At 40.7% G+C, this 27,340-nt stretch overlaps 1 protein-coding gene across 5 annotated transcripts in view; it reads right to left on the bottom strand.

Moving 5' to 3' along the window:
* Positions 1–23,544, bottom strand: part of ALKBH8 (alkB homolog 8, tRNA methyltransferase) — a 43,989-nt gene extending 20,445 nt beyond the window's left edge. The window contains exons 1-8 of one of the 5 annotated variants that reach the window (XM_005482563.4): positions 23,442–23,544; positions 20,368–20,503; positions 19,373–19,513; positions 17,272–17,512; positions 16,190–16,321; positions 15,230–15,325; positions 13,728–13,832; positions 10,659–10,729 (exon numbers count right to left, since the gene is read on the bottom strand). In XM_005482563.4, the coding sequence (XP_005482620.2) occupies positions 10,659–10,729; positions 13,728–13,832; positions 15,230–15,325; positions 16,190–16,321; positions 17,272–17,512; positions 19,373–19,504 (777 nt within the window). In that variant the 5' untranslated portion in view covers positions 19,505–19,513; positions 20,368–20,503; positions 23,442–23,544. The other 4 variants (XM_026790696.2, XM_026790697.2, XM_074535174.1 and 1 more) reach the window with 4 other exon arrangements.
* Positions 23,545–27,340: the final 3,796 nt, after the last annotated feature.

Genomic DNA, 27,340 nt, shown 5'->3' on the forward strand with positions numbered 1-27,340 from the left:
TACCTGTGGAAATACACACAACTCTCACATTACTGAGGTTGCAAATACACATAAGCAGGACTCTCTTCAACTGTAATTTTACATCCATTCCACACTACCTGTACATTTATCATCCTGTCATAAACCATTGCAGACTTTAATTGCAAGTTTTCTATAGCAGACGCAGTGTGAGCAACAGGGAATAAAGCCTCCATGCTATATAAACAATAATTGATACAGCAAAACCCAGGCTTTGCCTGAGTAATATTGCCAAACATGGAATAAAACAGGTAAGTGTAATTTGCAGGAAAGAGGACCTGAAATATTTACATTCAAAGTGTAGACTCATACCAAGTACTAGTGTGGCACAGACCCACCAGTTCTTGTAAAATAGCCTAAGTCCTAGCAGGTTTAATGTATTTCAAGGCATGGATAAAACATGCTGCATATTCATTATCCTATACTGTGGAAAACCATCTTCCCTTACAAACACTGGGATTGTTCATCAAACCTTACTCTCCTCTGCAGGTTTCAGCTTTCTGCTTGGAGTGCTGTAATACAGGAATTCAGGCTAATTTTAAGACTAGGGTGGAAACAGGCAAATCAGTTCAAGATTAAGATCTACATTTGGCCTTAGATTTTAAAAACATTTGACCTTAGATTTTAAAGATTTTAAAACAACCCAACTGGGGAACTGAAACCTATGAAATGAAACGAAATGTCTAACTCACCATGAGCTGAATTACCCCATAGGCTGGGCTGACTCAATCCCCACTGATTACAGAGGAGCTCAGGCGTGCAGCGCACAGGTACACCTACCAGTAAATACTAAAATTTCAGTCTTAATCCTAGACTAAATACCATTGACAACAAGTTATTTCATAAGGCATCCACATATGGATTCAACAGATGCTTCAACTCTGTTTAAAAGAGTCCTGCTTTAATTGAAACCTCTTCCTGCACTATTATCATCACTAAAATCTCGGCCCCTATATACTGAGAAAGTTGCGTGGAAACAGTGTGGTGCTGAATACCTGTAATTCAAAGGGATGAAATGATGAATTTATGCCCTCAGAGTTTGAAACAAAGGTTACCTAGTCCTTCTCATACCTGCCTCTAACAGCTGTCCCAGAGATCATTACAATAAAAGAGAACTGCCAGGATATAAGACATGCAAACTGTGCCTTCCCAAACTTGCATCATATCTCATAAGGGCTGACAAGACATGGTTTTTCATCTATTGCTATAGAAACTACCATATGGCCTGTTTCTTAATCCTCTACATCTTCAAAAGGGAAATCTACTGAGGAACAGAGATTTGGGCATGAATTTAAAGAAATTACTTACATACATTAAGAAACCTCGTTCCTTAGCAATCAAAAGCATATAACCCTCAACCCCCCCTAAAAAAAAACCCCAAAAAACCCAAACAAAACCCAAAGAACTAATTAAAGCCAATGAAAGTCATCTTCTTAGTTAACGATGTCTCCTGTGGCCATAAAGTATAATTCAAAACACTACTTGACACAAAGATACTTGTTTGAAATAATTTGAAGAAAATTGTTTTATCAATTACTCAATTGCTACATGTCACCCCACAGAGCTCCCACACATCTGACATATACATGTTATTTTAGAACAGGGAAAACAACCATAAAGGAAAAACACATTCTGAAATTTGGATGGGAAGTATTCCAAAACTGCTGATTTTCATCATAAAGGACGTCATCTCTTTCTTCTGTCATTCCCTCCATCTGCTTCATTAGCACAATGACTGTCTTCTCAAAATCCAGCCAAAGTTACTCAAAAGGGCTCTAACCAGGGCCTCAACATCTGAATTTACAACTGACTGCATGAAGGCGCACAGCAGAGATGCAGGCAGTAACAGGAAGGGCAGGAGGAACAAGAACACCTCCCAAGGAACTGTGAAATGTCCACTTTTCTGCTTTCTGCTGCACCATCAGCCTTGCTTTCCTCCAACCATTTCTCTGCTGCCCCAGCAAACAGACCAGGGTTCTCCCTGCACTGCCCCTGGGCAGCACAGACAGGCTGCCTGCCTGCTTGCTTGCTTCTCTGCTAAAGGCACAACTCTCCCACTGACAGAATCCTTCTGCCAAGTGTATCAGCATCACAGGTCTGACAGCCCCAGCATGCTTTACTGCTCCACATTGCCAGCTCCTCAGCAAAAGTTTATCTCTACTGCAATGAGAGCCCTGTGGAGAAACCCCTCTCAAAACATAGCTGATAAGTAAAACAGAAATAGAACACCACAGCATGCAGAATACTCAGATTTGTAGGATAGTATAAACGTAGACTTCAAACTTCATGTGCTACCACTTAGTGCTATTACAAATTCCTGTCCAAAGCCATGGGACAGGAATACCAAAGCAATACACCACAGCAGGAGCTCAACAAGTTAAGCTTGTTTCTTTGCTTATAGGCTACTTGAGATGATTAGTATTGACTGACTAGGCATTTCTTCATGAAATTTGCCACAGTCTTAAAACAGGCTCCTATGACAATAGAGATGACATCAACAGCTTAGGTTGATGATGACATCAACAAATTAAGTTTCCTTATTGAATTCCAAAACAGAAGTACAGTTGAAATGCAACACCTAAAGATAACTTTTTAGCTTACCAGTTCAGCCTGTTTGCTGTTAACTGGTAGCAGACACCAGGATTCCATTTCACACAGCAAGTACTGACCTCCTAAAAACAGTATGTGGAATTACAGTAACTTTCAGTGATGAACCTCTTGACAAAACAAAAAATCCTTTAAAAAATGAAGAAATTAGTAACTACTAAAAAGCAGCACAAAGGTTTCTATCAAAAACTATTTCAAGAAAGACAACTCAAAACCTGACTAAAAAACAACTTCAGCTGTAAAAATACCAGTTGAAATGTAAATTCAATTGCTCTGTTAGTTTTCATAGAATCACAGAATAGCTTGGTTTGGAAGTGACCTTCAAGAGCATCTAGTTCTAAATCCCCTGCCAGGGGCAGGGACACATTCCACTACACCAGCTCAAAGCAGCATCCAGCATGGCCTTGAACCCTTCCATGGGTTCAGCCCTTCCAATGGGGCATTCACAACTTCCCATGTCTTACCAGCCTCATGGTAAAGAATTTCTCCCAAATATCTAATCTGAATCTCACCTCTTTCAATATCCATTACTCCAAACTATTTCAAACCATTTCAAACCATTCAACGATTACTCTACATTTTGTCACTACACTCCCTGATAAGGAATCCATGTCCAACTTTTCTGTAGGCCCCTTTTTAAGTACTGGAAAACTCCCCAGCCCTCTTTTCTTTAGGTTGAACAATCCTAACTTTCTCACCTTGTCTTCACAGCAGAAGCTCCAGCTCTTTTATCAATTTTATAATCCCCCTCTATACTGTCTCCAAAAGGTCCTTGTCCTGCTTATGCTGGCAGCCCCAGAGCTGGATGCAGAACTCCAAGAGGGAACTCATGAGAGCAGCGCAGAGGGAGAAGATCCCCTCCCTCAACCTGTTAACCACACTGCTTTTAATGGTCTCCTATCTGATGCTTCTTTTCTTTTATTACAATAACCATTTTTTTCCCTGCTGGAATAAATACAAACTTCGTATTTAAACAGTTAATTAATCTCACCACCACAGAAGAATGGTTCATGTATCATAGTGAAGGATACATGGGAGGCATGAAGTGCAAAAGAGGAAAAAAAAAGGTTTTAATTTAAAATGAGTGGTACCATATACCATAGTATAATGTTTTTCCAAGATTGTTACCTATCTACATTTTTTCTACCACATGAAAACCAATTAGAAATATGTAGCAATAGCTATGGAATAGCAAAAGATACATTTTAGAGAGTACATTTGCTTCCCTGAAAAATTCAGTATCTGTATTTGTGTGTCACGGTAGCACCTTAACAGCCAGACGTCTGAGAATTGAAAATGAAATGGTGCTGCCTCAGCATACAAAATAAGCACACTACAGAAACAGCAAATAGCCTGGAGACAACAGGTTCTTGTAAAACAGAATCAAGCTGCTAAAGGAATTAAGCAGAAGCTTTCCTTCATTATTTAGCAGTTATGACCCCAATTAGAAAATCTTAAGCCCTACTGCAGACTGCAAACATTTTAGAAAGTATTTCAGTCACAGTAGGCACTCTCTCACAATCACACAAAAATAACTGGAACCATATGATACTTCTTATAGCATCTCAATGTATTTTTCTGTGTGATACTGAGTGGATTAAATTTTCAAATTCTTCCTAATTGCCGTTTCTTATATCTCTTTCCACATTCACTTTGGATACACTGCCCAGAGGAGTTCAGCAGACAAAGAGAATATTCTTCCACAACCCATTCTCAACACTAAAACAGCTCAAACAAAACACAGGATGCTAAAAAGAACAACCAACTGACTGTGAAGAAAGCAAACTGGTAAGAACCAGGAGAAGCCCCAGCTCTGCCTTCCCCCTCAGTAGCCAAAATAATGGAGCATGAACAGGAAAAAAAACCACTACAGAGAATGGAGTAAAGCAACTTCCCACTCTAGCAGACCCAGGAGAAATAGCTCAGCAAGTCACAGTACATTCAGCAATCAAACCACAGGGTGCCTTCCTTCCTCAGCACTGAAATAGGAGCTACTGGGCTTTGCATAGTGGGGAACAGCTTTATGGAAAGGTATGGACTATGATAAGTTTCCTTCTTCTGAGGAGAGGAAGGCAGGCTGGTACAAATCCAATAGAAGGGAGACAGGAGACCAACCTTTTCAGAGTTATTTACCTGGTATTGGCCTACTCATAGTAAATACCCAGCGTCAGACAAAGAGGCAGCTGAAAACTGTAATGTCACACCAATATGAAAGGGGAGCAAAAAAGAATATGTTTACATACAAAATCTTGAAATATGGCTCTGTCATAGCTTAGCTTTGATCTTGTTCTTCCCAAGTAGCTGAGGAGGTAACAGAGAAAGCAACATCTCCACACTGCTGTCCTGTTTCTTCACAAATTACTGTCATACAGCTTCTGGGGAAATAATGCTACCAAATCATTGTTCTGAGGGCAATTCTGACCAAACCAGAATACTCTGCTTGTACCATCTCCATGCAAATTGAAATTGGTTAGCAGATTCCTACAGCACTTGGGAAACAAATGCTTATCTACATTAATTGCATACAGTGGGTGCCTTGCTCTTGTTACCCTTGGCTAAAACAGGATTTAGCCTATCAACAACCAAAGATGTTTTTTTTTACTGCAGAACAGATTCCCTCTGAACAGTTTACATGAAAGCTGGGCTTTCAGGATCCTTGCAAGAGTTAAAATAACTCATAAGGTGGAAACATCAGCAGTACATGTTGGTATCTGTGAACAGAATCCTGTATGCAAATGGAGAAGAGATATCCAGCACAGAAATAAAATCTCAGAACAGAATGTTTCACCTTTCCCAAAAAAGGCAGCTAGACTGTTGTAAGTATTTCCATGAAGGGGCTGCAGGCTTTGTTACTTATCTAAGAGGGCATATTTCAATGTTCAATTACATCAAAGGGAAGTTTTCCCTTGATTTTGGTGCTTCTTGTATCCCATCCAAGCTCAGCAACAGCCAACCATGGTATGACATGGACAGAAATAAACACACAGGACATATCTATAAAGAGCAAATGCAAACAGAAGAGACAGATTTATGAAGCTTGATGCATTTTATTTACAGTGCTCAGCACACCTTTCACTTGGAGCAGCTCCTCATTAGCTTTCAAAAATGAAATACCACTTTAAATGGGACAAACCAACTAAACTTGGCATACAATTATAAATTATGTCCATTTGGATTTCCAGCTAAAACCACTGAAAGTTGCTATTCTTCAAGAACCAATAAAATCCATGACTGTAAGACATGTTTCCTGAGTTGCACCTGTCTTACAGACTGGAAAAGCACATTACTGAGCTTTAGGAATCCTACCTCATCTGAACAAACTTCTAAACTCAGCATTAGGTTGTAGTGATTAAAATTAGTATCTTCCATTTGGGTTCAAAGACAATTTGATTCTGCCAATACAATCTCTTTTGAAATACTGATGACTGTTACTACTACTTCATCCACTACCACCATCCTGCCAACACAAGAGAAAAAAACTTTGGTATTGCCCCTACCATAGTAATTCTTTAAATAGGTAAGATGTTTTCTGCCTTTCCTTACAAGGAAAAAAACCCCAATATATATGTAAACAGCAAATTAAGCTGAATTAGCAACTAGCCAAGGTAAGCAGAGCAAGAGCTGGACCACACAGCAGTACCCAGTGCCTGTCTATCTTATTAAAGCTCATGCAAGACACAAAACAGCTGCTAACTGTCAAAGGCTGGGTACAGTCTAGACTTCCTAAAGGCTTCTCATAAAATCTCTCCGCTATTACAGAAACAGCTGCTGCTATACCAGCCACAGGTTTCTGTTTGTTAGCCAAGACAGATTGGAAATAGATCAACAGGTAAGAAGCAAAAGTGCCAGAAAAAGGGTCAATTATCAGACTGAGAGATGAGTAGAAGCAGCATATCTCATTCCATCAGTTCTAGAATGACCATACTCAAAACTTGTTCAAAAGGTCTGGTGAAGCTTTTCTTTGAAACATTGCTCTGCTTTCAAGGCTTAAGAGACTCACAGGTTTACTTTATAGATCAAAGCACCTAAGATCCACAGGCTAAGAGATGATGAATGTGTTCAGATGAACAGAAGATAGGCAGAAGTCAATGATCCATACACAGCCCCCCCTCTTTAACCCTGAGCCACAAATCTGGCTGATATCCCTAAAGCGTTCCTTCCTCAGATATTTGATCAGGGCCTGGAGCATCACAGCAGTTCTCAGTGTTTGCACCAGCCTTTTGCCAGCCCAAGACACAGGAAGCAGAGTAAGGCAAGGAAAAGCAGAGCTAAGGAGAGAATGACAAGCCTGGGGCTGCATCTTAGGAAAATGGTACACAGCAACATAAATCAGGATATTGTGCCAAACCAATATCCCTTTGGAGCAAACTATGACTGTGCTTTGCTGTCTGGCAGGGCACAGTGGGTGTCCCACAGCAGTCTCAGACACAGCAGGGCAGAGCTGATGAGGAGGGACTACAGGGTGTTGGTAACTTTAGACTGGGAGTAAGATCTACAGCCAGGAAGGGAAAATTCTTCTATGGGTTATGTGTGTTCATAGCACTACTGAGCTCATAATAGAAATGCTACCTGTGTATTTCTAAAGTTTTAATGAATCAAGGCCTTACACAGCAGCATATAAAATGGCAAGTTAGGAATACTGGAAAAACAGAAATCTCAATATTGATCAAGCTCCTGCAGCAAACCTGCGAAGAAAAATTCAACACTTCTTTTGAGAGAGCTGCAAACTTGGCCAGGCTTCTGATCAAATACTGTAAAACTGCATATCTTTAGAGACACCAAATGGAGGCACTGAAAATAACACCTAACTGAAATAAAACCAAAATTCTCAACAGAAAGGACTGGTCCCTGTTTTGCAGTACTTTGTTAAAATTTATGGATACAGAATATGATTTGCCATTAAGTTTAATAAAAGACTGTTCATCTAAATTTACCACATTGCCTTGTCTTTCCTAGTATGACAATTTCTGAATAAAATAAAGTTGCATTCAATAACAGAGCGTTGAAACTGATATTCATTAATAATTTCAGTTTATCAACTCCTATAAAGACAGGGTGAATGTGGTGATTTATAAAATGCAACTACGAGTTCACAGGACATTCTAAAAGTCTCATTTTATTCTGCAGTTTCCCATGAGATGGTAAAGAAATGGGTCACATACAGGAAAGATTAACCTGAGACCCCTACTTTTCCTGAAGTATTACAGGACAAGACAAATCACCTTGCACTGCTTTGCCCTCCAACTATTGAGAAGTTTTTATAAGCTAGGCAGGAGTGCCAAGAAATAATGAAATTTTCCTCCTTCAAAACAAGTTTAATCCATCTTGTAAACTCCTCAAAACATGATGGATTGCACCAACCAGGGCCACCACTTGCCCCTCTGCGCCTCTTCATAAAACTGTTTCATGAGACTGAGATAGGAAAGAGGATCTCACACCTACATTTTCACCTCATTTCATGCAGGTGTAAGAACTTGGATTGCTGTAGATTATCTGATGCAAGACAAACGCAGTGTTGTGAAGAATCGTGTCTTTACTTTGCAAGATTGTTTATATTTAAAATGAACATATATGCCAGTAACTATTCCTTTTTCAACATAAATCAGGTTTGCAGAAACAAATTAAACATCACTAGTGGGCTGCCCTTGGGATTGACACCAGGGCTAGTGACCTGAATGATGGGTCAGAGCACACGTTCAGCACATTTACAGATAAAATAAAACTAGAAGTGGCTGATATCAGATGGTTGTGCCACTATTCAGAAGGATCTGGACAGGCTGGACAACTGCTGCCAACAGGAACCTCATGAAGTTCTACCAACAGAAGTGCCAAGTCCTGCACCTGGCCAGGAATTATTCCACGTATCTTTACACACTGGCAGCTGATGAGATAGAAAGCAGCTTTGCTAAAAATGACCTTGAGGTCCTGGTGACAAGAAGCTGAACATGAGCCACCAATGTACTCTTGGAGAAAAAAAGGCTAACAGCATCCTGGGTTACATTAGGAAGAGCACTCAGCTGGTAAAGGGAGGTGATCCTTCCTCACTTATCAGCCCTGGTGAGGGCTATCTCTTGTACTCTGTCCAGTGCTGGAACTGGACTGGGCTTCCCACTACAAGAACACCATGGACTTATTGGAGCAAGTCCAGGACAGGGACTTAATAATAAATATTATTAAGGAGTATCTTTATATAAGGGGATGCTGAGAGAGTTGAGACTGGCCAGCCTGGACAAGGGATGGCTAAGGGTCAGGGAAGATGGCTCTTATTCATGTGTGTGAATAAATGACAGGAAGGAATGAAGAAGGAGCCCAATTCTTCCTAACAATGTACATCAACAGGACAAGAAACAATGGACACAATTTAAATCCCATGCCATTCCATCAGAACATGAAGAAACAGTTTGGATTTTTACTGTGACAGAGGTCAAATACTACAAAATTTTGCCTACAGAGGTGCTGAGTCTCTATCTGCATAAACATTCAAAACACAACCAGACATAGTCTTGAACAACCTGACCCTACTTAAGCAAGAGCTTAGGCTACATGACTTTAAGAGATTCCATCCAATCTCACCAGTTCTGTGGACCTGTGAAGATGATACAAAAAGTTTGAGTGGTGATAACTAAGTCACCAGGCTAGAAGGGTCTTTGTGTTTAGTCCTCTGTTCTGCCAGACTTCTTTTTTATAAGCCAAAGCATTTATTGTAGTTATTAATTATCACAATCTGCCTAACTCAGATCCTGGAGGGACAAGCATATAAGCAATTGAAAGAAATGCTCTTTCCATTACTCAGTATAATGAGGCATTCTTCTTCCTTTTTTTCCTCTGAAGTGTCTGCCAATTTCCAAAATAGAATACAGAACCAGCCGGGTTGCAAGGTTATTTCTTTATGACACTTTTTATTTAAATGTGTGCATTTACTGTTGAAGAGAACAAAGAAAGGACAAGACATATGGCTTTGTGCATGTTTTCCACCACATTGCAGCCTGATGTATTCAAGTAGGAAAAAACACCCTACAGAGAGAAAAATACAGAGAAGAAGAGAAAGACACCAAATGTTGACGCTGTATGTGTAAGACCAATTATTTATTAATAGAGTGTGTAAATTTTGCCTGCGGTAAGATTTAATGGGAATAGAGAAGGGGGCTTTGCTCCTAAAATAGGTAAACCACCTATTACTGCAACTGATATTTTCATTTTAATATCAGATGAAGAGCTAAATGCACAAAACCACAAAGAAATCATAAAAAATTGTAGAAGTACTAGAAAGAAAAACTATAAACAGAGCATTTCATGGGCCACTGACTTGTTTAAATATATCTGTGTTTTGACTGCCTGCACCTGAAAAGTGCATTTATGGCCCATTAGGAAAAGGCACTGAAATTTGTGAGAAACCTAACAGGCTGTAGTCCAATGCCTATGCCTGAAATATCTAGAAATGGTCCAAGTCTGGCTGTGTCCCTGGTTGAAATGTACACATTCCAGCCTTTTACAGCTTCAAAATGCTCCATGCAGACCACTTCCCAGAAAGACTTGTATTTTTCATGTGATTAAAATCACTGTGCTTTTGGCCATCTCTGACACCATCAAGGTCTCAGGTATGCTGAGGTATGCTGCAATACAATAACCTAGAAATGCACTGCTTATGGTGTTGCATCAATAAAATAAGAGAGCATTTGTGCCAGAGTCAGCCTTTTCATTGGAATGGAAAGGATAAGAAAGCCCAGGGCTGCAGTACTAAGGCAGAATATGTGAAATTAAAGCATGAAATAAAGATGAAGGAAGGTCAATGGAGACCTGAATGCCAAGATTTAAAAACCATTGTATCAATGATCTTTCAATCATTATATCAATTAATCTTCTAGCGACACCATCATATTGCAGTTACTTACTTACTTAGCATGTCATACCACCTTTCATACTTGATATTAACTTCAGATGAATGTGAACAGACACCATGGAAAATCAAATTAACAATGTAAAAATGGAACTTCTCAGTAAAGCATCAGACCACATGCAAACATTAAGTTTACCTCAGCTCCCAAACTGAGAGAGATTATTTCATCTTCAAAAGCAGAATGTGTATCAGTATGAGGAGGAATTCCTGTTTAAAAAAAAAACCAAAAACAAACAACAAAAAAGTGACTACAATAATGATAATAATAATAACAACAACAATAATAGAGTGCTATCTCCATTGGCAAGCTCTATTTCTATGGATGTCCCGATGGAAAACTGGGATGTATGGTTGAACAAACAAAACTTACCATAAACAAAGGAATTGTCTTCCATAAGAATTTAGGGTAATTGTCTCACGCCCAGATTAGATGGACACAATTACCCTAAGTGTCTTGTATAATCAGTAGAAATACCTAAGAAGATAGTTCAGGTTACTCCAAGGCCTTGCTCATTCCTGGATGGACTCCCTGCTGCAGAGAGAAGCTCAAGCACTTTGCTCTCCTTGCAGGCAGTTTAGCCCTTAGAAGCAACAATTATGGTACCTATGGCGATTTTGGGCTTTAGTTCATCCACAATAATATATTTCTCCCTCACTCCCTTCAGAGAGGAGTAATTTCAAATCCCTCTGTTTCCTAAGCAAATGACTGCATTAAGAATTTCAGCTTCAGCATTAGGACCTGCTACCTCAGAGGCAGGCACTGCTAGGATCAAGTCTGCCTGTGCTTTGCACTTCCTAGGCAAAGCAACATCCCTGCTAGGCTAACCCCGGGTAATACATCTGTTAGTGTGGGTATGAGTACACACACACAACTGAGGATTGCCAAAAGGACAGTCATTTTTAGGGGTCTGTTTAGATTTTTCTTTCATATCTGCTAATTGGAAAGAAACTGCCAATCCCTGCAGCTTGTGTCACACATTTTAATGCCAAATGCTAGAACAGCAGTGTGCATGCCACAGCAAAATCTCACCACATGGTGGGGAACAGCAGTCAGCAGTGAGCAAGGGAGAACAGCAGACAGCTTGGGAGAACTGCAACTGCACCTTCCTCTGATCCACTGCAGGCCAAGGCAGACAGAGTCATTCCTATACCATCCAAACTGAAAGTTTGGTTTGATTATCAAAAATTCTACCCAAGTTCACTTTGGGCTCTGTAGAGAATTCCTGAGTTGAAGACAATTTTGAAGTGTCAGTCAGCTCTATAAAGCACCCTTATTATACAGCAGATTTTATATCCAGATGTAAATATTCTGAATTGCATTAGTTTCAGGGAAAACAATACAAGTGTTTTATGAGACCAACCATTTAATCTGACAGAAAATCAGTGAGACTTGAAAACCAAGGACAGATAGATACCTGTTTGTTACAGCTCACAACTTTGCCTCGGTACAAAGCACTGAGGCTCTGCCTCAAGAGGCTCAAACTTGCACACTGAAGTCTGTGCAATTCACTGTGCAGCAGGAGAACACTGACAGCTCTCCACATTGTCACCAGTAATTCAACCAAGACCACACTGACCCACACATCTCATTTAATTTATCTTATGTGTGATCCCTACAGTTTAGATACTCATAGCCATAACTCACTTTCCAAAATTTCAAGTATAATTTCCAGGGAAAAAACAGCTCAGAACCAGGATGCAGGCAGTATTACTCTGACTGCACTCTGTGCTTATTCATATCCTAATGATTTGCACTTAAGAAAGGGTATTTTGCCTTGGGATTGGGTTTTTGTTTGATTTTTCAAAAAACTCTGCTTCCATTCTTGATAGAAATCTACAATTCTAACTAATTTCCTCAGATGTCCCAGCCAGAAGTACAAAATGTATCAACTTAACAGATTGTCAGATACACAAACAAATAGGATCAGACCTTTGTTCAGCAGACACTCTAATAGCTGCCAGACATTAATTCTGAGAGTAAAGCCATTCTTCTTTCTTCCTAAGGACAAATGAGATACTCACCCTGGAAAGCAAGCCAGATACTTAACCTTGATGACTAAGCTTAGCAAAAAGTACAGCACGTGATTTGTTCCCTAGAAGTGTGATTAGAAGCTTGTTTTTCTTCAGAAGCCTCCAGTTTGGAAAAAAATACAAAAATACAATAATTCCTTATTGCTAGGATAAGGGAACACTGCTTGCATCATACTTAACACTCCATATATCACATGCACTATCATTATATCATGTGTACTAACAGCAGGAGAGTCTCCATTTCTTGGAGACTGTATGCACATTACAAGAAGCAATACAAGTTTGGAGTAAAAAAATCCACTGCACTAGAAGACCAAATATGACTACTTATTCCTGTATCTTTTTATAGTTAGTTTTCAAATCATGACCTTGGACTCAAACACCATAATTTTCCATAACCGTGGTATCAAAAACTGCACTTCTAAACCTAAGTTCCCATGTAGAGAAACCAGTACTAAAACTTTAGTTTTGTTTCAAAGCATCTCTGGTCACAGAGGAAATACACTAGGCAGGTTCCTGCTTAAATCCTATTCCTACTCCACTTCACAGTTAGATGCTACACTCTCCTGCTTTTTAGTGAAGTTGTACTGGTTTGGCTGTAGTTCATTTGCTCCACAGGTGCCCATATGGTGCTGTGCTTTGGATTTGTCATGAAAACAGTGTAGGTAATACATGGATGTTTTACCCCTTTCTAAGCAGTCCTTACACAGCACCAAGGTCTTTTATGGTTCTCATGTTCCTCCACCAGCAAGTCAGCTGGAGATGCACAAGGAGTTAGCAGAGCACACAGCTAGGAGAGCACACAGCTAGGACAACTGACCCCATGTGACCAAGAGAATATTCCATATGATCATATGACATCGTGATCAGTAACACTGACGTTACTTCATCCCTGGTGAAGTTTACCAGGGATGTCATTACTCAGGGACTGAGCACTGATGGGCCAGCAGCTGAGGATTTTTTTTGCATCACTTGTCTTCCTTTGTTTTGTTTGCCTTTTTTTTTAACTTACTAAACTGTCCTGATCTCAAGCCTCCTCACTTTTATCTTCCAATTCTATCCTGTACCTCACTGAGGGGAGTTAGCAAGCAGCTGCATGGTGCCTAGTTCCCTACCAGGGTTAAATCCCTATATAAAATAGAGTTCAAAATTTTTGAGGGACAAATGAACTTACCCTGTCCAGGTTCATACTGATTTACAGTCAGTTGATCAGGTTTATGTTTGATATATCCCTGCTTTAAGCACTTCTCCAAGAATGGGTTGCAAATTTCAGGAAGACCTAGTTACAGAAAGAGAACTGTAAACAAGACAGGACAGCTTTTTACAATATAACTAGGAAAATACATAGAAGTAGCTTCATATACATGCAAGTCCATTTTTAATGATGATTATTCTGCATCTGCTGCTAACATACACATCAGAACCGGAGGCCTAATCTTCAAGTCTGATATTCTTGAAGGTCTCAGAATTACAAGGGCCACTCTTCCAAGCCCTCTGCATTCAGAAACAGAGTAGTCCTTACAAATACAAACTGTAGTATCTCTACACATAAATAAAACCACATCAAATCAGAGGAAAGGTTTTTACCAATTACAATAAAAAAGTTGCAGTCAAGGAGCAAAACTATTATTCAGAGAGTCAGTTGTGCAAAGAGATCTCTAAAAAATTTAGTCCCTGGAAATCTGTTACTGAATTAGATTAAATATCACCAAAAAATCTGCTGAAACAGGACTGGAAGGCATAGTCCTCCACTGAATCTTTAGTTTGCTCTTTTACCTGAGGACTTGACTGAAAAACTCTGCTGCAGGTAACACCAACAAACACGTTACTACTATCCCTTCCATGAATCTACTGATTTTTATTCTTGTTTTCTCCCAACAAGTATTTATGCTTTTCTGATACACAAGATAGTCTGTGAGACTAGAAAACAATTCACATATCAATCCTCCTACAATGATACAGCTTCACAGTTAAAATCTTAAGATAATGATAATCCTTCTGTTGCATGCTACATGGACCCCGGTACACATGCACCACCTTAAACACCTTCAAGTTTTACAGGAATTTAACTCTCCTATTTTGCTATTTTTAAATCTAAGTCTATAAGATGACTCACTTGCTTTGCTCTGACTCACAGCTTTCAACTCCCAATATGAGTTATTGAAACCTTTACAAAATTGCTTTCAGAGCAAAGGAAATTTTATTTCAGTGTGCATGCATCCAGCAAGTTTCAAGCTGGTTGAGATAAATATATACAGCAACATACGTCATATCCCCCAAATAAATTAATGTGCAATTTGTAACACATAATTGTTTTATGGAGCAAAAAGCTAAAAAGGAATGACAATTACAATCCCAAAAGCCTTATTTGACCAGAGCTCAACAAAGGGCAGTAACCTCTTGCTCCAAGTGACTGGACAACAAGCTTAAAGCACTAACAATAATTTGGAATGAGTCTCAAAATTAAGAAGCACTTTTGTGTGAGTGCTTAAGATACAGCAAAGGCTCTCCTTTAACCAGACTCTCACAGCCATAATGCAGCAAGGCTTTATATAATGGTTCAAACATCAGTGCAAACTGATATATAAACTTTATATAATGGTTCAAACATCAGGCTTTATATAATGGTTCAAATATCAGTGCAAAATAAGCACACTTTAATAGGGAAGTTGTCACCTCCAGGTAATGGTTTGTCTTTATCAACATTATTATTATCATAGCGAAACTCATATCCAAAATGCTTTACTCTTCTATGCTTTAAAGTCTTCTGGGCTGTAAAAACACATAAGTTTAAAGTAAGATTAGACTACATAAAGACTATATGAAACATTGCAGGCATTTTACCATGTTTCCCTATTCCATTCTACCTGTTAAGCCTAAATATTCTTTAATTAGCAGTTAAAATAGTGTATGTGACCTTTGTTCTTCACGCACACACTTCTGCTTATTTTCTTTTCTAATTCATTAAACATCACATTCACTGCTGTTGTGAGTCAAAGGGATGGTGTTTTCGTATATGCAAGAAACAGGGAGTACCAATTTTTTTGAGCCATGCTTAATGCATCTTTTTCTTGCCCTGATCTCTGAATTTACACCTGATGAATACCCTACAGGTACATCAACATCCATCATTCTCATTAATCACCAAGTTACACATTAGCTAAGGTCAGAATAACCTTTTGCATTGCTCCATGGAACAAATTTACACAGGAACTCTGAAGTAATTTCCAAGAATTCATTTAATCAAGGATTCAACTCCAAAAGCTCAAGTGAAACCATCCAGAATGTATGCCTCACTAAGTTATTTGTTTTACATAAAAAGACACAGCTCTTCAGTTGGACATCAAATTACAAACAGTCTGGTGTGTGGCACAAGACACATAGAAAAGACTTTAATTGCTTCTGGATGCAGGTTTGTTATTCAAGTAAATCCATTCTGGCATATCAATTCAGATCTCTTGTCCCAAGGAACTGATCACTTGCAGTATAAGACCTAATTTCTAAAATACTAAGAGCAACGACAGAATCATTTCTGACAATACATTTCCCAAGATCTAGACTTCCTGTAACCTGAAACTGCAGGAAAAAAAACAACATAAAAGTATAGAATGTCTGGATTCCTATAGTTGTACCCACCATTCTGAGTATCTTCATCTGCTTTCCAGTCAATGCTTTCCAACATCCTCCTTTCTTCCTCTGGAGAAATAATCTTTTCAATTACCATTAAGCCTGGAGGCAAGCTTGTAGGAACAGTATTTTGCAAGGAAACTGAGGTATAGGAAAAAAAAAGAGGATTTTGTCACTCTTTAGAGAAAATAAAAACATGTGTTCCCTATGGAAATATAATTATTTTTATGATAATATAGCACAGCTGTAAAAATGTTTAGTGATACAACGGAGCCCTCATGGTGGTCTTATTTGGAGAAAGAATGATCCCTTTTTGTCACGACAAAACAGGGTAAGGCCTGAGTTCTGCATCATTCCAGCACTTTCTAAAAATTTTACTGCATAAGATGAACAAGACTACACTATTCAAACATAAAACTGCTTGTGGCTTTCCTGTAAAAATAATGGTAAACAGAATTTCCCCAATCACTTCAGGTTCTACCTGAATTTCATTTTAATTTTGTAGAATTTTAGTGATTTACCATATCAGCAGCTTCCACAGACAGAATAGTCTGTAATCAAATGTGTACAAATATGGAGTACAGAACAATAGCTAGGTGAAAGCAAAACACCACTGATGTTGGGACATTCAGTTTGCTTTCCTAAGAGATCAAAAAAAGCTATTTGCTAGCAGAATGTACAGACCAACACTAGGAACCCTTTTTGCTAGACACTATGAAAGCTCACAGAAAGAGCAACAGTTCTTTATAACTTATAATCAGCCAAAAAAAAATTAGGGGGAAGGAGGAAAAAAAGGATTCTGCAGGCTCCTGAATCCCAAAACCTTCATGCACAGGACTGAATGGTCAGGAAATTACTCAAATCTTTTTTCCTTTTGCTTACGAGTAATATAGTTGAAATTAGAGTATCCTAACATGGAATACAAAGAGCAAAGATTATTTTATGTCCCGAATCTCAGATTCTAGCTTTCATTTTCTGTGCCTACTTACCAAAACTAGTGTGCTTTTACCTACATTTACAATCCAGGAAGTAAAAGCAAAGGGAAGCAGTATGCAGGAAGATGGATATATAGGAGAGCAGAACAACTGTACCTTTTTCCACAAAATTAATATATAGAACAATGTTTTGGTCACAGTCTTCCAATGTTACTTCCTTTCCATTAAGGGCATTAAAGGCTTTCTTGGCTTCTTCTGTCGTTCTGTATTTCACAAATGAGTATGGTTTATTTGGTGGCATTAAGAGTGTTTCCATTGCTCCATATTCTTCTAGTATTCTGAGCAATTGCTGTCTACTCATCCCATTACCAAGACCAGCATTGGCAACAACCAGGCTCTAATTGAAAAAGAATTAAAAAACAAAACAAAACAAAAAAAAATTAGTAATTATTGTTGGTTCATTTAAAACTAACATTTTACCAAGAGAACAGTCCTATAAAAAAATTAAACCCATGAGCACTCTTTTATGTATTCTGCACAAGATATTTACATTTCCATGAGCTTGTTACACAAGGCTAATGCAACCTTTGCTTGCCCAGCACACAGTGTGGCTGAAAGCCTTGCAATCTCTCTCAGAAACACCTCCTCAGTTAATGCACACTTTGAAGTGGCATGTGTGTGACAAGTGTACTGCAAGCAAACAGTGGCACTGGCACACATAATTTTGGTGGTTTCTGGAACAGCTGGGAAAAGTGTTCAACTAATTCAAACAACAGCATTTCACTTCTCTAAAAAAACAGAAAATGAGGTTTAAAACCAAAGAGGAGGGTCATTAAAAAACTGAGCACTGCTGTGATTATGCCTATTGTGAAGGCTCTGTTAACACCTGCTCTAAGCTCTGCACCAGGCTGTCTGCCAAAGATCATATTTTTCAAGATTTACCTCATTATTAATTACTGCTATTATCTGGAATGTTATTGATGGAGGGACTCGTGTATGAAGGACATGCAGAGGTTCAAACCACTCCTTTCACCTAATCTACAAAGACCCCCACTAAACAACTGCTGCAGCACATGCAGCAACTGATGATGTTAATTCAGATAATCAGACTCTTGCACAAAGCCTGGAAGTATTTTCTATTTTCCTGACACAAGTTTTCCACTAGCACTATGATTTTGTTTCACATATCATTTATTCAAGTGTTCTGTCACCAAAAAGGACCTTGCTGGACCCCAAAATTATTCTTTGGATAGATCAGATTGATAATTTGGTACCTGGGACAGTTTCAAGGGGAACAAGTCCCAAATTACAGACCCATTTCCATGCAACACTAGAAAGACACAGTCTTTGTTCTAAATAGTTTACAATACAAGCAAGCTTGCCGAGTCATTAACATCTGTCCATGTGGTTTGAAATTTGAGCAAAAATTAAACCAAATTCTATTACAAAAACGTATAAAGATCTAACTGATGTTTCCATATTTGAATGGGAAGAATTTGCAGGATCAGGATGAACAAGGGTAGACTAAATGATACTGCTCTACAGTGTTTCAAGCCATTTGTATTTCCTTATAAATTAGAGAGTGAAATTAGAAACTCTGACTTCCCTATCTGTCTGCAAGTTCCTGTCACTTTTTGCTCCATCAGTATCTGTGAGGTCATTCTCTGATCCGCTGCAACTCTACTGAGGCAGAACACTACAGATCAAAAATCCAAGCAGCTTTCTGTTAGGTCTCTTTTCTGCAAGGAAAGCGAAAGCTGTCCCCATTTAAACAGCTGCAAGTCAGCCAACCAGCTCAATTCCCACAGAACCACAGCTTTAATAAAAAGAAGATGGGAAAGATTTCCAAGATAGAAGTGTTTTTAATGGTGAGCTCAGATGAGACAAATTACACTTGACAGAGAACTATGGAAGATATAAAGGTACAAAAGTTAAAAGCCTGAGGGGGAAAAAAAAGAAACCACAGAGAAACAGAATAAAAGTTTATCTACTTCAATAGCATTTCCAATGCTTCCTCCTTTCTCCTCAACCCAAGTAACTACTGTTTCAGGTTAAAAAAAAAAACCTTATCCAAAGGCCAAAGTCTCTCCATAGACCCTGAACTGCTGAAGTACAGTTCTGCTTTGAAATCAAAGAAGCACAGAAAACCCTCAATCTCAGGAAGTCCATTTTTAAAAACTGCATTTTACACAAGACACATGTGAGAAGAGAACACAGATAAGCAGCATTTTAACACTACCACCAAAATCACAACTACCTGTGTTGCATGGGAGACACACTTTATGCCCTCGTGTCTCATCAACGTATGCTGAGCTCTGACTTGCTTCCTCAATACTTTCTTCTTCATTTTCTGGACTTTCAAATAATCTTCACTGGTTTTAGCTTCCATACTGGTGTTCTGGAAAGCAGAAATAACAACACATAGTAAGTGTCCTGCTTGAAAAGGATCTCTCCCAAAAATAAAGCTTTAAAAGATTGCTATGATGCTTGATTTCATTTTCCCATTTTTCTCTTCCTCTTCACTCCTTTATTCACACTCACAGTATCACTAGATCCATTTGTGGGTTTTAACCTGTCTACCCCTCCTGTTTTCATACAGCAATTTCAGCTAATTTCCTTCTCTCTGCAGTCTCTCCAGAACAGAACATGAGAAAAAAATAACATGTGGAACTGCCATGAGATTCATATTGTCTCAGCTTCTCAGTTATTCTCATGTCTCACCAAATGCTTCAGTTGGAGATGAAATGTTTGGCTCCTTTTACCTAATTGCAACCAAGTGTGACATTTGGCCAAACTTGCCTTTCTTGAGAGTAGAAAAAAGAGAGTAGACTTACATGTCCTAGAGCAAGCAACTAGGATGCTCCACACATCATTTACCATATCTCCCAAACTTAATGAAAATCACATTCCTGTTGTGTGAAGGAACAGAAAACTGAGTACATATATACAAATATATATTTATTAGCCACTGAATTTCATAGCAACACAGAATTTACCAATCAGTGAGTACTTAAAGGTCAATGGCATTCTCCAGGTTTTGCTGCATCTTTTGCCACTTTTGGTCTAACATTACATTGAGATCATACAGTACCTTCCCACATTTCTTTGAGCCTACATTCTTTTCCTTTCTTTTTTCTACTCCCTTCAAATCCAAGGGAGGAGTCTGGATCTCATGTAAGATTATGACAAAGCTCCCACACATTGATGCAGTTTGGATTTGACTTTATCTGTCCCTATAACACAAGCCCTTACCTGTATTTTAGAGGTATCTTCTCTTCTTTGCCAAAAATCCTCCTAACAGTACAGCTGGACAATCCAACTGCAGCTGTCTGTCCTATTCCATTCTTTTATCATCATGACCTAGCAACAATCCTTCCATCTTCTCTTTCTGTCAAAAAATGGTTTTGTTTCAGGTATTTTTAAGGAAAAAAGAAAACAAAACAAAACAAAACTAGGTCAATCACCCCTATATGTAATTATTTAACTCTGTCAACTGCCCCAACAGTCATGCATCCACTTGCATGCCTTCTGGCTTGCAGGACTGCAGAGCTGCTTCCCAACACCTAAACTGCAGACACAACCATGATAATATGACAATGAACTACAAAAAAGGGTAAAGGTAAAAAAAATCCTCATACTAATATTTGCTGCAACTTTGTGTTGAATGACTTAGCAAAAATGTTGTTTTAAACAAGCACTGATATCCTAGCAAAAATGTTATAAAATATTGACAATAGCTCAAAAGACAAATAGCTCAAAACAGTCCAAAGCAAGATTCTTCACTTAATCAACAGTGTTAAATACAGAGAGCAATGGTTCTCTTAACCTTCATTAGTAAAATAATGATCAAAAAAATCTCAAACTCGCTTAAACCAAAAAAAAAAGAAAGCACAATGAGACACACACGCACACACAAAAAACCAAAACCAACCAAAAAAAAAACCCACACAAAACCAAAAACCACTAAAAAAACCAACATCCAAAAGCATAAGATAATTAGAAGTCATGGTAGCTGAGAGGGGGAAAAATAAAAGTCACATAAAAAGAAGCTTAAAAATTTTTATGAATTAAATTCTCCTAAGTGCATCTAATGGGTCAACCCTTACCAAGATTCAGCTGACTAGCAGGCTCCTTCAGCAAGCCTACTGTGACAATGTGTGCAATTACAAGACTTCATAGAATCACAAAATCATTTAGGTCACAAAAGACCTGTAAGGTTGAGTTCAACTGTTAATCCAGAACTGCCAAGTCCATCACAAAACCCTATGTCCCTAAGCATCACCATCTACACAATTGGCTCCAAAAGGCTTATTCTGTCCCACCTCACTTGCCACACACAGGTGAACAAAAGCCCACATCTTTACAGCCTACACATGAGCAGGTTCCTCTGCAGAGGGTGTCAGGCAGTCCCAAACTACTCCACAGGACAGTGGCACATCTTTGGCTTGGTGAGTTTACAGAAAGAGAGCAAAAATACAGGATAGGATAATACTTTTGAGCGAAGCAAATTGGATTTGGATGGAAAAGCATGAAGGCTATGCACATCAGCCATACCAGTCAGACCACCATCATGCAGCCTGCAGAACAAAGGACTTCAAACTGAAAGGGTCAGGCCTCTCCCATAACATCTGCACCTCTACATAGTGGAAGACTTGATGTGATCTCTGGGGAAAGCATTTCAGGCCTTTAGTCAGGTCCTCACAAACACCCGCACCCTCCAGGCAAAAGCAAAGAAGTCATGCCACAATATTTGTTAAACTAGCACAGAAACTAAAGCTGAAAGACTTCTTCTTATCCTTCCATAAACCCTGAACAAGGGACAGCTGAGGTGGGACTCAGCTGTCTAAATAGCACCCAACACTGGCAGAGATGACCTAGCCCACAACACTCCGCCTTTCACCTGCTGCTCAAGAAGCTGAAGACCTTCCTGATGTGCTGTGTCATGCTTGCCAGCATCACTCTGGTGCCTCCAGCTTCTGAAGACATCTTAAACAGCAATACCTGCATAGCTGAGACAGAATATTCCCTTGGTCTCTGTCTAAACTGGGTCTAAACTCTGTCTTGTCTGTTACATGCATTACCAGTGGCTCAATTTGGCAGGCAAGTCTGCCCTGATTTCTGAATAAAAGAATCACATTCAACTGTATAGAAGTAGGAAACTTCATTTTCTGGGATCTCACACCTCCTTTAGAAAGGCCAGTACAACTACAGATGAAAAAGGATTAATCCACTGTTAAATTTGTTACTGTTACCACCTAGTTTTACAACAAGTATTTTTAAAAAGCACCTCCTGAAGTTACACACTGAAAACAGTTTCCCCTTGCAATACGAGCTGAGGTTACACGCACTTCACAAAACTGGCCTGAAGCTACTACAGAGGTTAATGTAAAGCTTTAATGCAATGCAAAAAGTTTGTCTGCTGTAGAAGCCGCCTCTGAGAACTGAAGCATCAGGCGGGTGGGCAGAGCAGAGCGGCGGCTGTCGGCAGAGGGAGCGCCACGATCAGGGATAAGCCGAGATCTCCGTTACTGACTTATGGCTTGGTTTTGTGCCACAGACACGCCACAGCAAAAGTATAAGGATTCAGCATTCACATAAACATCCAGGGAAGAAAAAAAAAATACATTCAGAAGGCCGTACGGTGAGATTTAAGAGCTCCAGCACTTGCCAAACGCGCCCGAAAGCACCAACATATCCAGGCACTGGCATGTCCCGCGGCTGTCCCATCCCACCTCTGCAAGGGACAGCCAGCACCAAACCTCCCACCGACACCCCGCACACCCCCGGGCACTCGCTGCAAACAGCAACGATAACAGGAATAACCTCTGGAGAGCGTCTTAGAATCACGGAATCTTAAGGCTTTGAATAGACCTTAAAGATCAACCAGTCCCAACCCCGTGCCATGGGCAGGGATGCATCCTTCTAGACCAGGTTTCTCAAAGCTTTGAACACTGCCAGGATTGGGGCACCCACAGCCTCCCTGGGTAACTTGTTCCAGGGCCTCACCACCCTCACACCAGTGTCCCTTCTTCTCTGCCCTGAGTACACACGGGGGAGGCTGTAAAAGCTGAGAGGCAGACGTAGGGACTGGCTTGGCCTTCTCCCCCTTGCACCACCTCGTCCTGACAGGGACAGAGATGGAGCTGGAGCCGCGGCCAGGCCGCCGCGGGTTCTGCTCCCCGCACAGGGCGGCACGGCGGGCACGGGGGGGAGGAAGAACCAGCGGCAGAGACCGCCTGCGCTCCCGCCGCCGCCGCGGCTCTCTGTACCCAGGCAGAGCCCGGCGAGACCCGAGCGCGGCAGCCCCGGCCCGACGGGCGCGTTACCTGCAGGAAGCGGCCATGTCGGGGCGGGCACCGGCCCCGGCACCGCCCCCGCCGCGCCGTCATGGCCCCGCCCCGGCCCGCTGCCCTCGGAGCGGTGCGGCCGGGGGGAGTTTAGCTGCTGCGGGCGTCTGACGTTTTATTGCAGGTCAGGGAAGCCAGGCTTTGATGTTCCGCAAAGCCATGTGCTGGGTCCTGCCTTTGGGTCACAGCAACACCAAGCAGCGCCACAGACTGGGGAAGAGTGGCTGGGAAGGACCCGGAGGTGCTGATCAGGAGCTGAACATGATCCAGAGTGTGCCCAGGTGGCCCAGAAGGCCGATGGCATCCTGGCCTGGATCAGCCAGGTGTGGCCAGCAGGAGCAGGGCAGTGACCGTCCCCCTGTACCCAGCACTGCTGAGGCCACAGCTCCAATCCTGTGCTCAGTTCTGGGCCCCTCAGTGCCAGAGAGACATTGAGGGGCTGGAGCGTGTCCAGGGAAGGGCAGCGGAGCTGGGGAAGGGTCTGGAGCACAAGTGCTGTGAGGGGCAGCTGAGGGAGCTGGGGGTGCTCAGCCTGGAGAAAAGGAGGCTCAGGGGGACCTCAGCACTCTCTGCAGCTGCCTGACAGGAGGGTGCAGCCAGGTGGGAGTCAGGCTTTTCTCCCAGAAAACAAGTGACAGGACAAGAGGATGTAGTCTTAAGCTGCAGGAGGTTCAGGTTGGACATTAGGAGACATTTCTTCATGGAAAGAATGATTAGACCTTGGAATAGACTGCCCAGAGAGGTGCTAGAGTCACTGTCTCTGGAGATGTTTAGGAAAAGAATGGTCATTGCATCAGTGCCATGGCCTGTTTGATATGGTGGTGTTGGATCGAAGGTTGGATTGATGATCTCCAAAGGTCTTTTCCAACCTAACTGGCTCTCTGATTCTCTGGCAGCAGCCAGTTCTATGTGCCAAGATTTCCCAGTGACCAGGCCAGGGCTCCCCCATGGCACACAGCCATGTTGGGGGGAGAGGGACATCCATGAGGGTGGATCCACGGCAGTTGGTATGGCAAGGGGAAGGGGGTGAGCAGCTCCCAACAACCACCTTCCATGGACACACATTTAATGTCACTGTGCCACCACCTCCTGTTCCTGCTCACTCCATGCTTCCGAGCTCCACTTGCCAGCAGGTCCTCCCCGTGCCACCTTTTCTCCAAGCAGAGCCAGCTCTTCACCATCCTCCTCTCCACCCACAGAATCTCCACAGAACAAGTGCAATGATTTAACCATACATGCAGTGAGACACCATCCCTCAATCCCACACCTGCCTCCATTCCTTCATTGGAGCCTCCTCCAGCACAGAGGATCCAAAGCCAGATGGGAAAAGCCACATCCACACTGAAAGTTAAAGACAGCTTCCACCAGGCCAGGATGAATTAAAGACAGCATCATGGCTTCTCCCAGGCTCAGGCACTCACCACAAGAGACCATCCCCTGGGCAAGCCACCATCACAGCCAGCACTGATCATGTTACCTTTGACACGCCACAGCACTTGGGCAGCGAAAGACAAAACCATGCCAGTCCACACAATGCCATGAGAAGAACGAGCCTCTGGCTGTAGATAAATACTCTTCTGCACCACTCTTGACCTGGCCAGCAACCCCCCTAAGGCTGTGGAGTGAGCCCACACTAGTGAGAGGCCCGCCTCACTGAAAGGAAGCATCTCCACACCTCACTGACTCCCTGTGGGGAAAGTGGTCCCTTAAATCAGTGGTACAGTGAATAAGCCTTTGCTTCATTTTTCTTCTTCATAGACTAACCAAGCTGCATATTATGCTCCTAGACATCACCTTTCTCCCTTCTTTATCCAAAATGCTGGAATCTGGGATTGCCACCTTTTTGTTTACCTGACAAATATCCTACCTCTCACTGTATCTTATTACCTAAAGCCTAACTCTTTTTTTCTCTCTCTCTCTCTGTTTATTTTTCCTCCCTCAGCGTCCTGTGGGTATGTAACCTTTCTCAGCATCAATGATGTATGGGATTCCCAGGCAGGTGGTATGTAAGGTGTGACTGATGAGCCTGCAAACCTGTAGACTGGAGCCAGCTCCTCAAGTTTTTCCCAGACGCACACACCAGAGGAATTTACCCATGGCTGTGCTTACCCAGAAAAAAACAACAAAAAATGCAACCACCTAAGAAACAACAACAACAAAAAAGTCCTTTCTCTTTCCCTTGGAATGTATACCATGCCCTATGCCAAGGCCACAGTTGTTCCATGTACAGAAGGTCCAAGGGCACTAAGTGTGTGAGGCTGACAGGGCAAATATCCAAATATCCAAATATCCACCAGCCTGTAATATTTGGGAGGTAGGAATTACTTGGTGGAATATTTGAGAGGTAGGAATTACTTGGAACCACCTCAGAAGGGTGGTTCCACTTCTTTTCCTCCACCAGAGTCACCTTCTGTCCTTGACCCACACAGTGGTTAGCAAAGTGTTGTGATAGCAGAGTTCTGCCTAAGTTTTCTTATATGTAAAGTAGGAATATTTGCTACCTACCTAGTAAGAGTACAGCATAGACCCTTTTAACCTTTGTGAACACTAAGTCTTAGCATCATCTGCTCTTCTTGTGAGCCAGAATGAATGGAGAAAGAACAACCAGGCTGCATCAACAGCTGCTGTCTCTATTAAAATATTCTCCCAGGCTCTCAGCCCTGGAAACCACCCAACCCTGAAAGCTGCTGAAAGGATGATGCTAATGATACCAGTTTGTAATTCATTACCAATTTGTTCTGACAAGTGTAAAATACCTGCCCAAAGGTTGTTTCTTTTAAGTGTCCACATTCCAGATTCTGTGCACTCTCCATTCTACATGCATGTCTATGTGCGTTCTCTGGGGGAGAACAAACTCACTGTGAGTTTGGTTTTTTTTTTATTAAGTATCTCTGTATAATTAGCAGTGGTCAAGAAATTTTCCTGCATATAGCAATAACATTTCCTCAGATAATGCATCAAGATTTTTCTTCTATAAACAACATACTCACATAGGAAATTTCCACCATTTAAAAGGAAAACAGTTAAAGGCTGATTAGGGGTTTAATACAAGCATATTTCAAACCAGAACTGTTATGCCCTTCATGATTTAAGCCCAGAAGCACTGTGCATTCTCCTCCCATGCTAAATAAGATGTGTAGAGGCTCCTCATACAGATACCACTGTGCTTATTGACAAGTAAAAATACATCTCCATTAACAACATTATCACTGATTAACCCACTAAAGAGTTCACAGAAATGGGGATTCTAATACATTTACCTTTGATGTTAATATAATCTCTGACTTAAAGTGTGTTAGCAGAAAACTCACTACTTCTTTTAAAAAATCAATTTTTTAGAATTTTAATATTTTGGTTTATATTAATTTGATATTAGTTTGATATTAATTAGTTTGATATTAATTCTTTGTAGTTTTCTTAAGAAAAAATAAATTTTATATCATAAAATCTTGGCTCTGCTCTATTGTTTTAAATTGATAATAAGGAAAGATGTTTTCTAAAGCAGAATATCATGCTCCCATTTAGTCATAGGTGAAATATAAAATCCTACTGACTTTTCTCAAGAAGAAATTACACTATTTGCTATGCTGTTAGCTGTTTCATCTTGGCCACATTCCCAGGGAGAATCAAGGCATTTGTCAGTCCCTGGCAATCAACTTCATAAGATAACAAGTAAACACTTCTATTTCCTTGAATAAACAAGGGTTACTGGTCTGTAGGTGGAAAGATAATCTTACTCCCTTTTATAGCAAAGCAAGCCAAACCATGCTGTAGCCTAATGTGATCACACTGGATTTCCATTAATTTCGAACCCAATTAAAAGGGAATCGCAAGAAGATAGGATTTGCTATATCAAATCTCTTGGTATAAGAAACTGC

The sequence above is a fragment of the Zonotrichia albicollis genome, chromosome 2 (genome assembly GCF_047830755.1).
Source record: "Zonotrichia albicollis isolate bZonAlb1 chromosome 2, bZonAlb1.hap1, whole genome shotgun sequence".
Classification (NCBI taxonomy): Eukaryota; Metazoa; Chordata; class Aves; order Passeriformes; family Passerellidae; genus Zonotrichia; species Zonotrichia albicollis.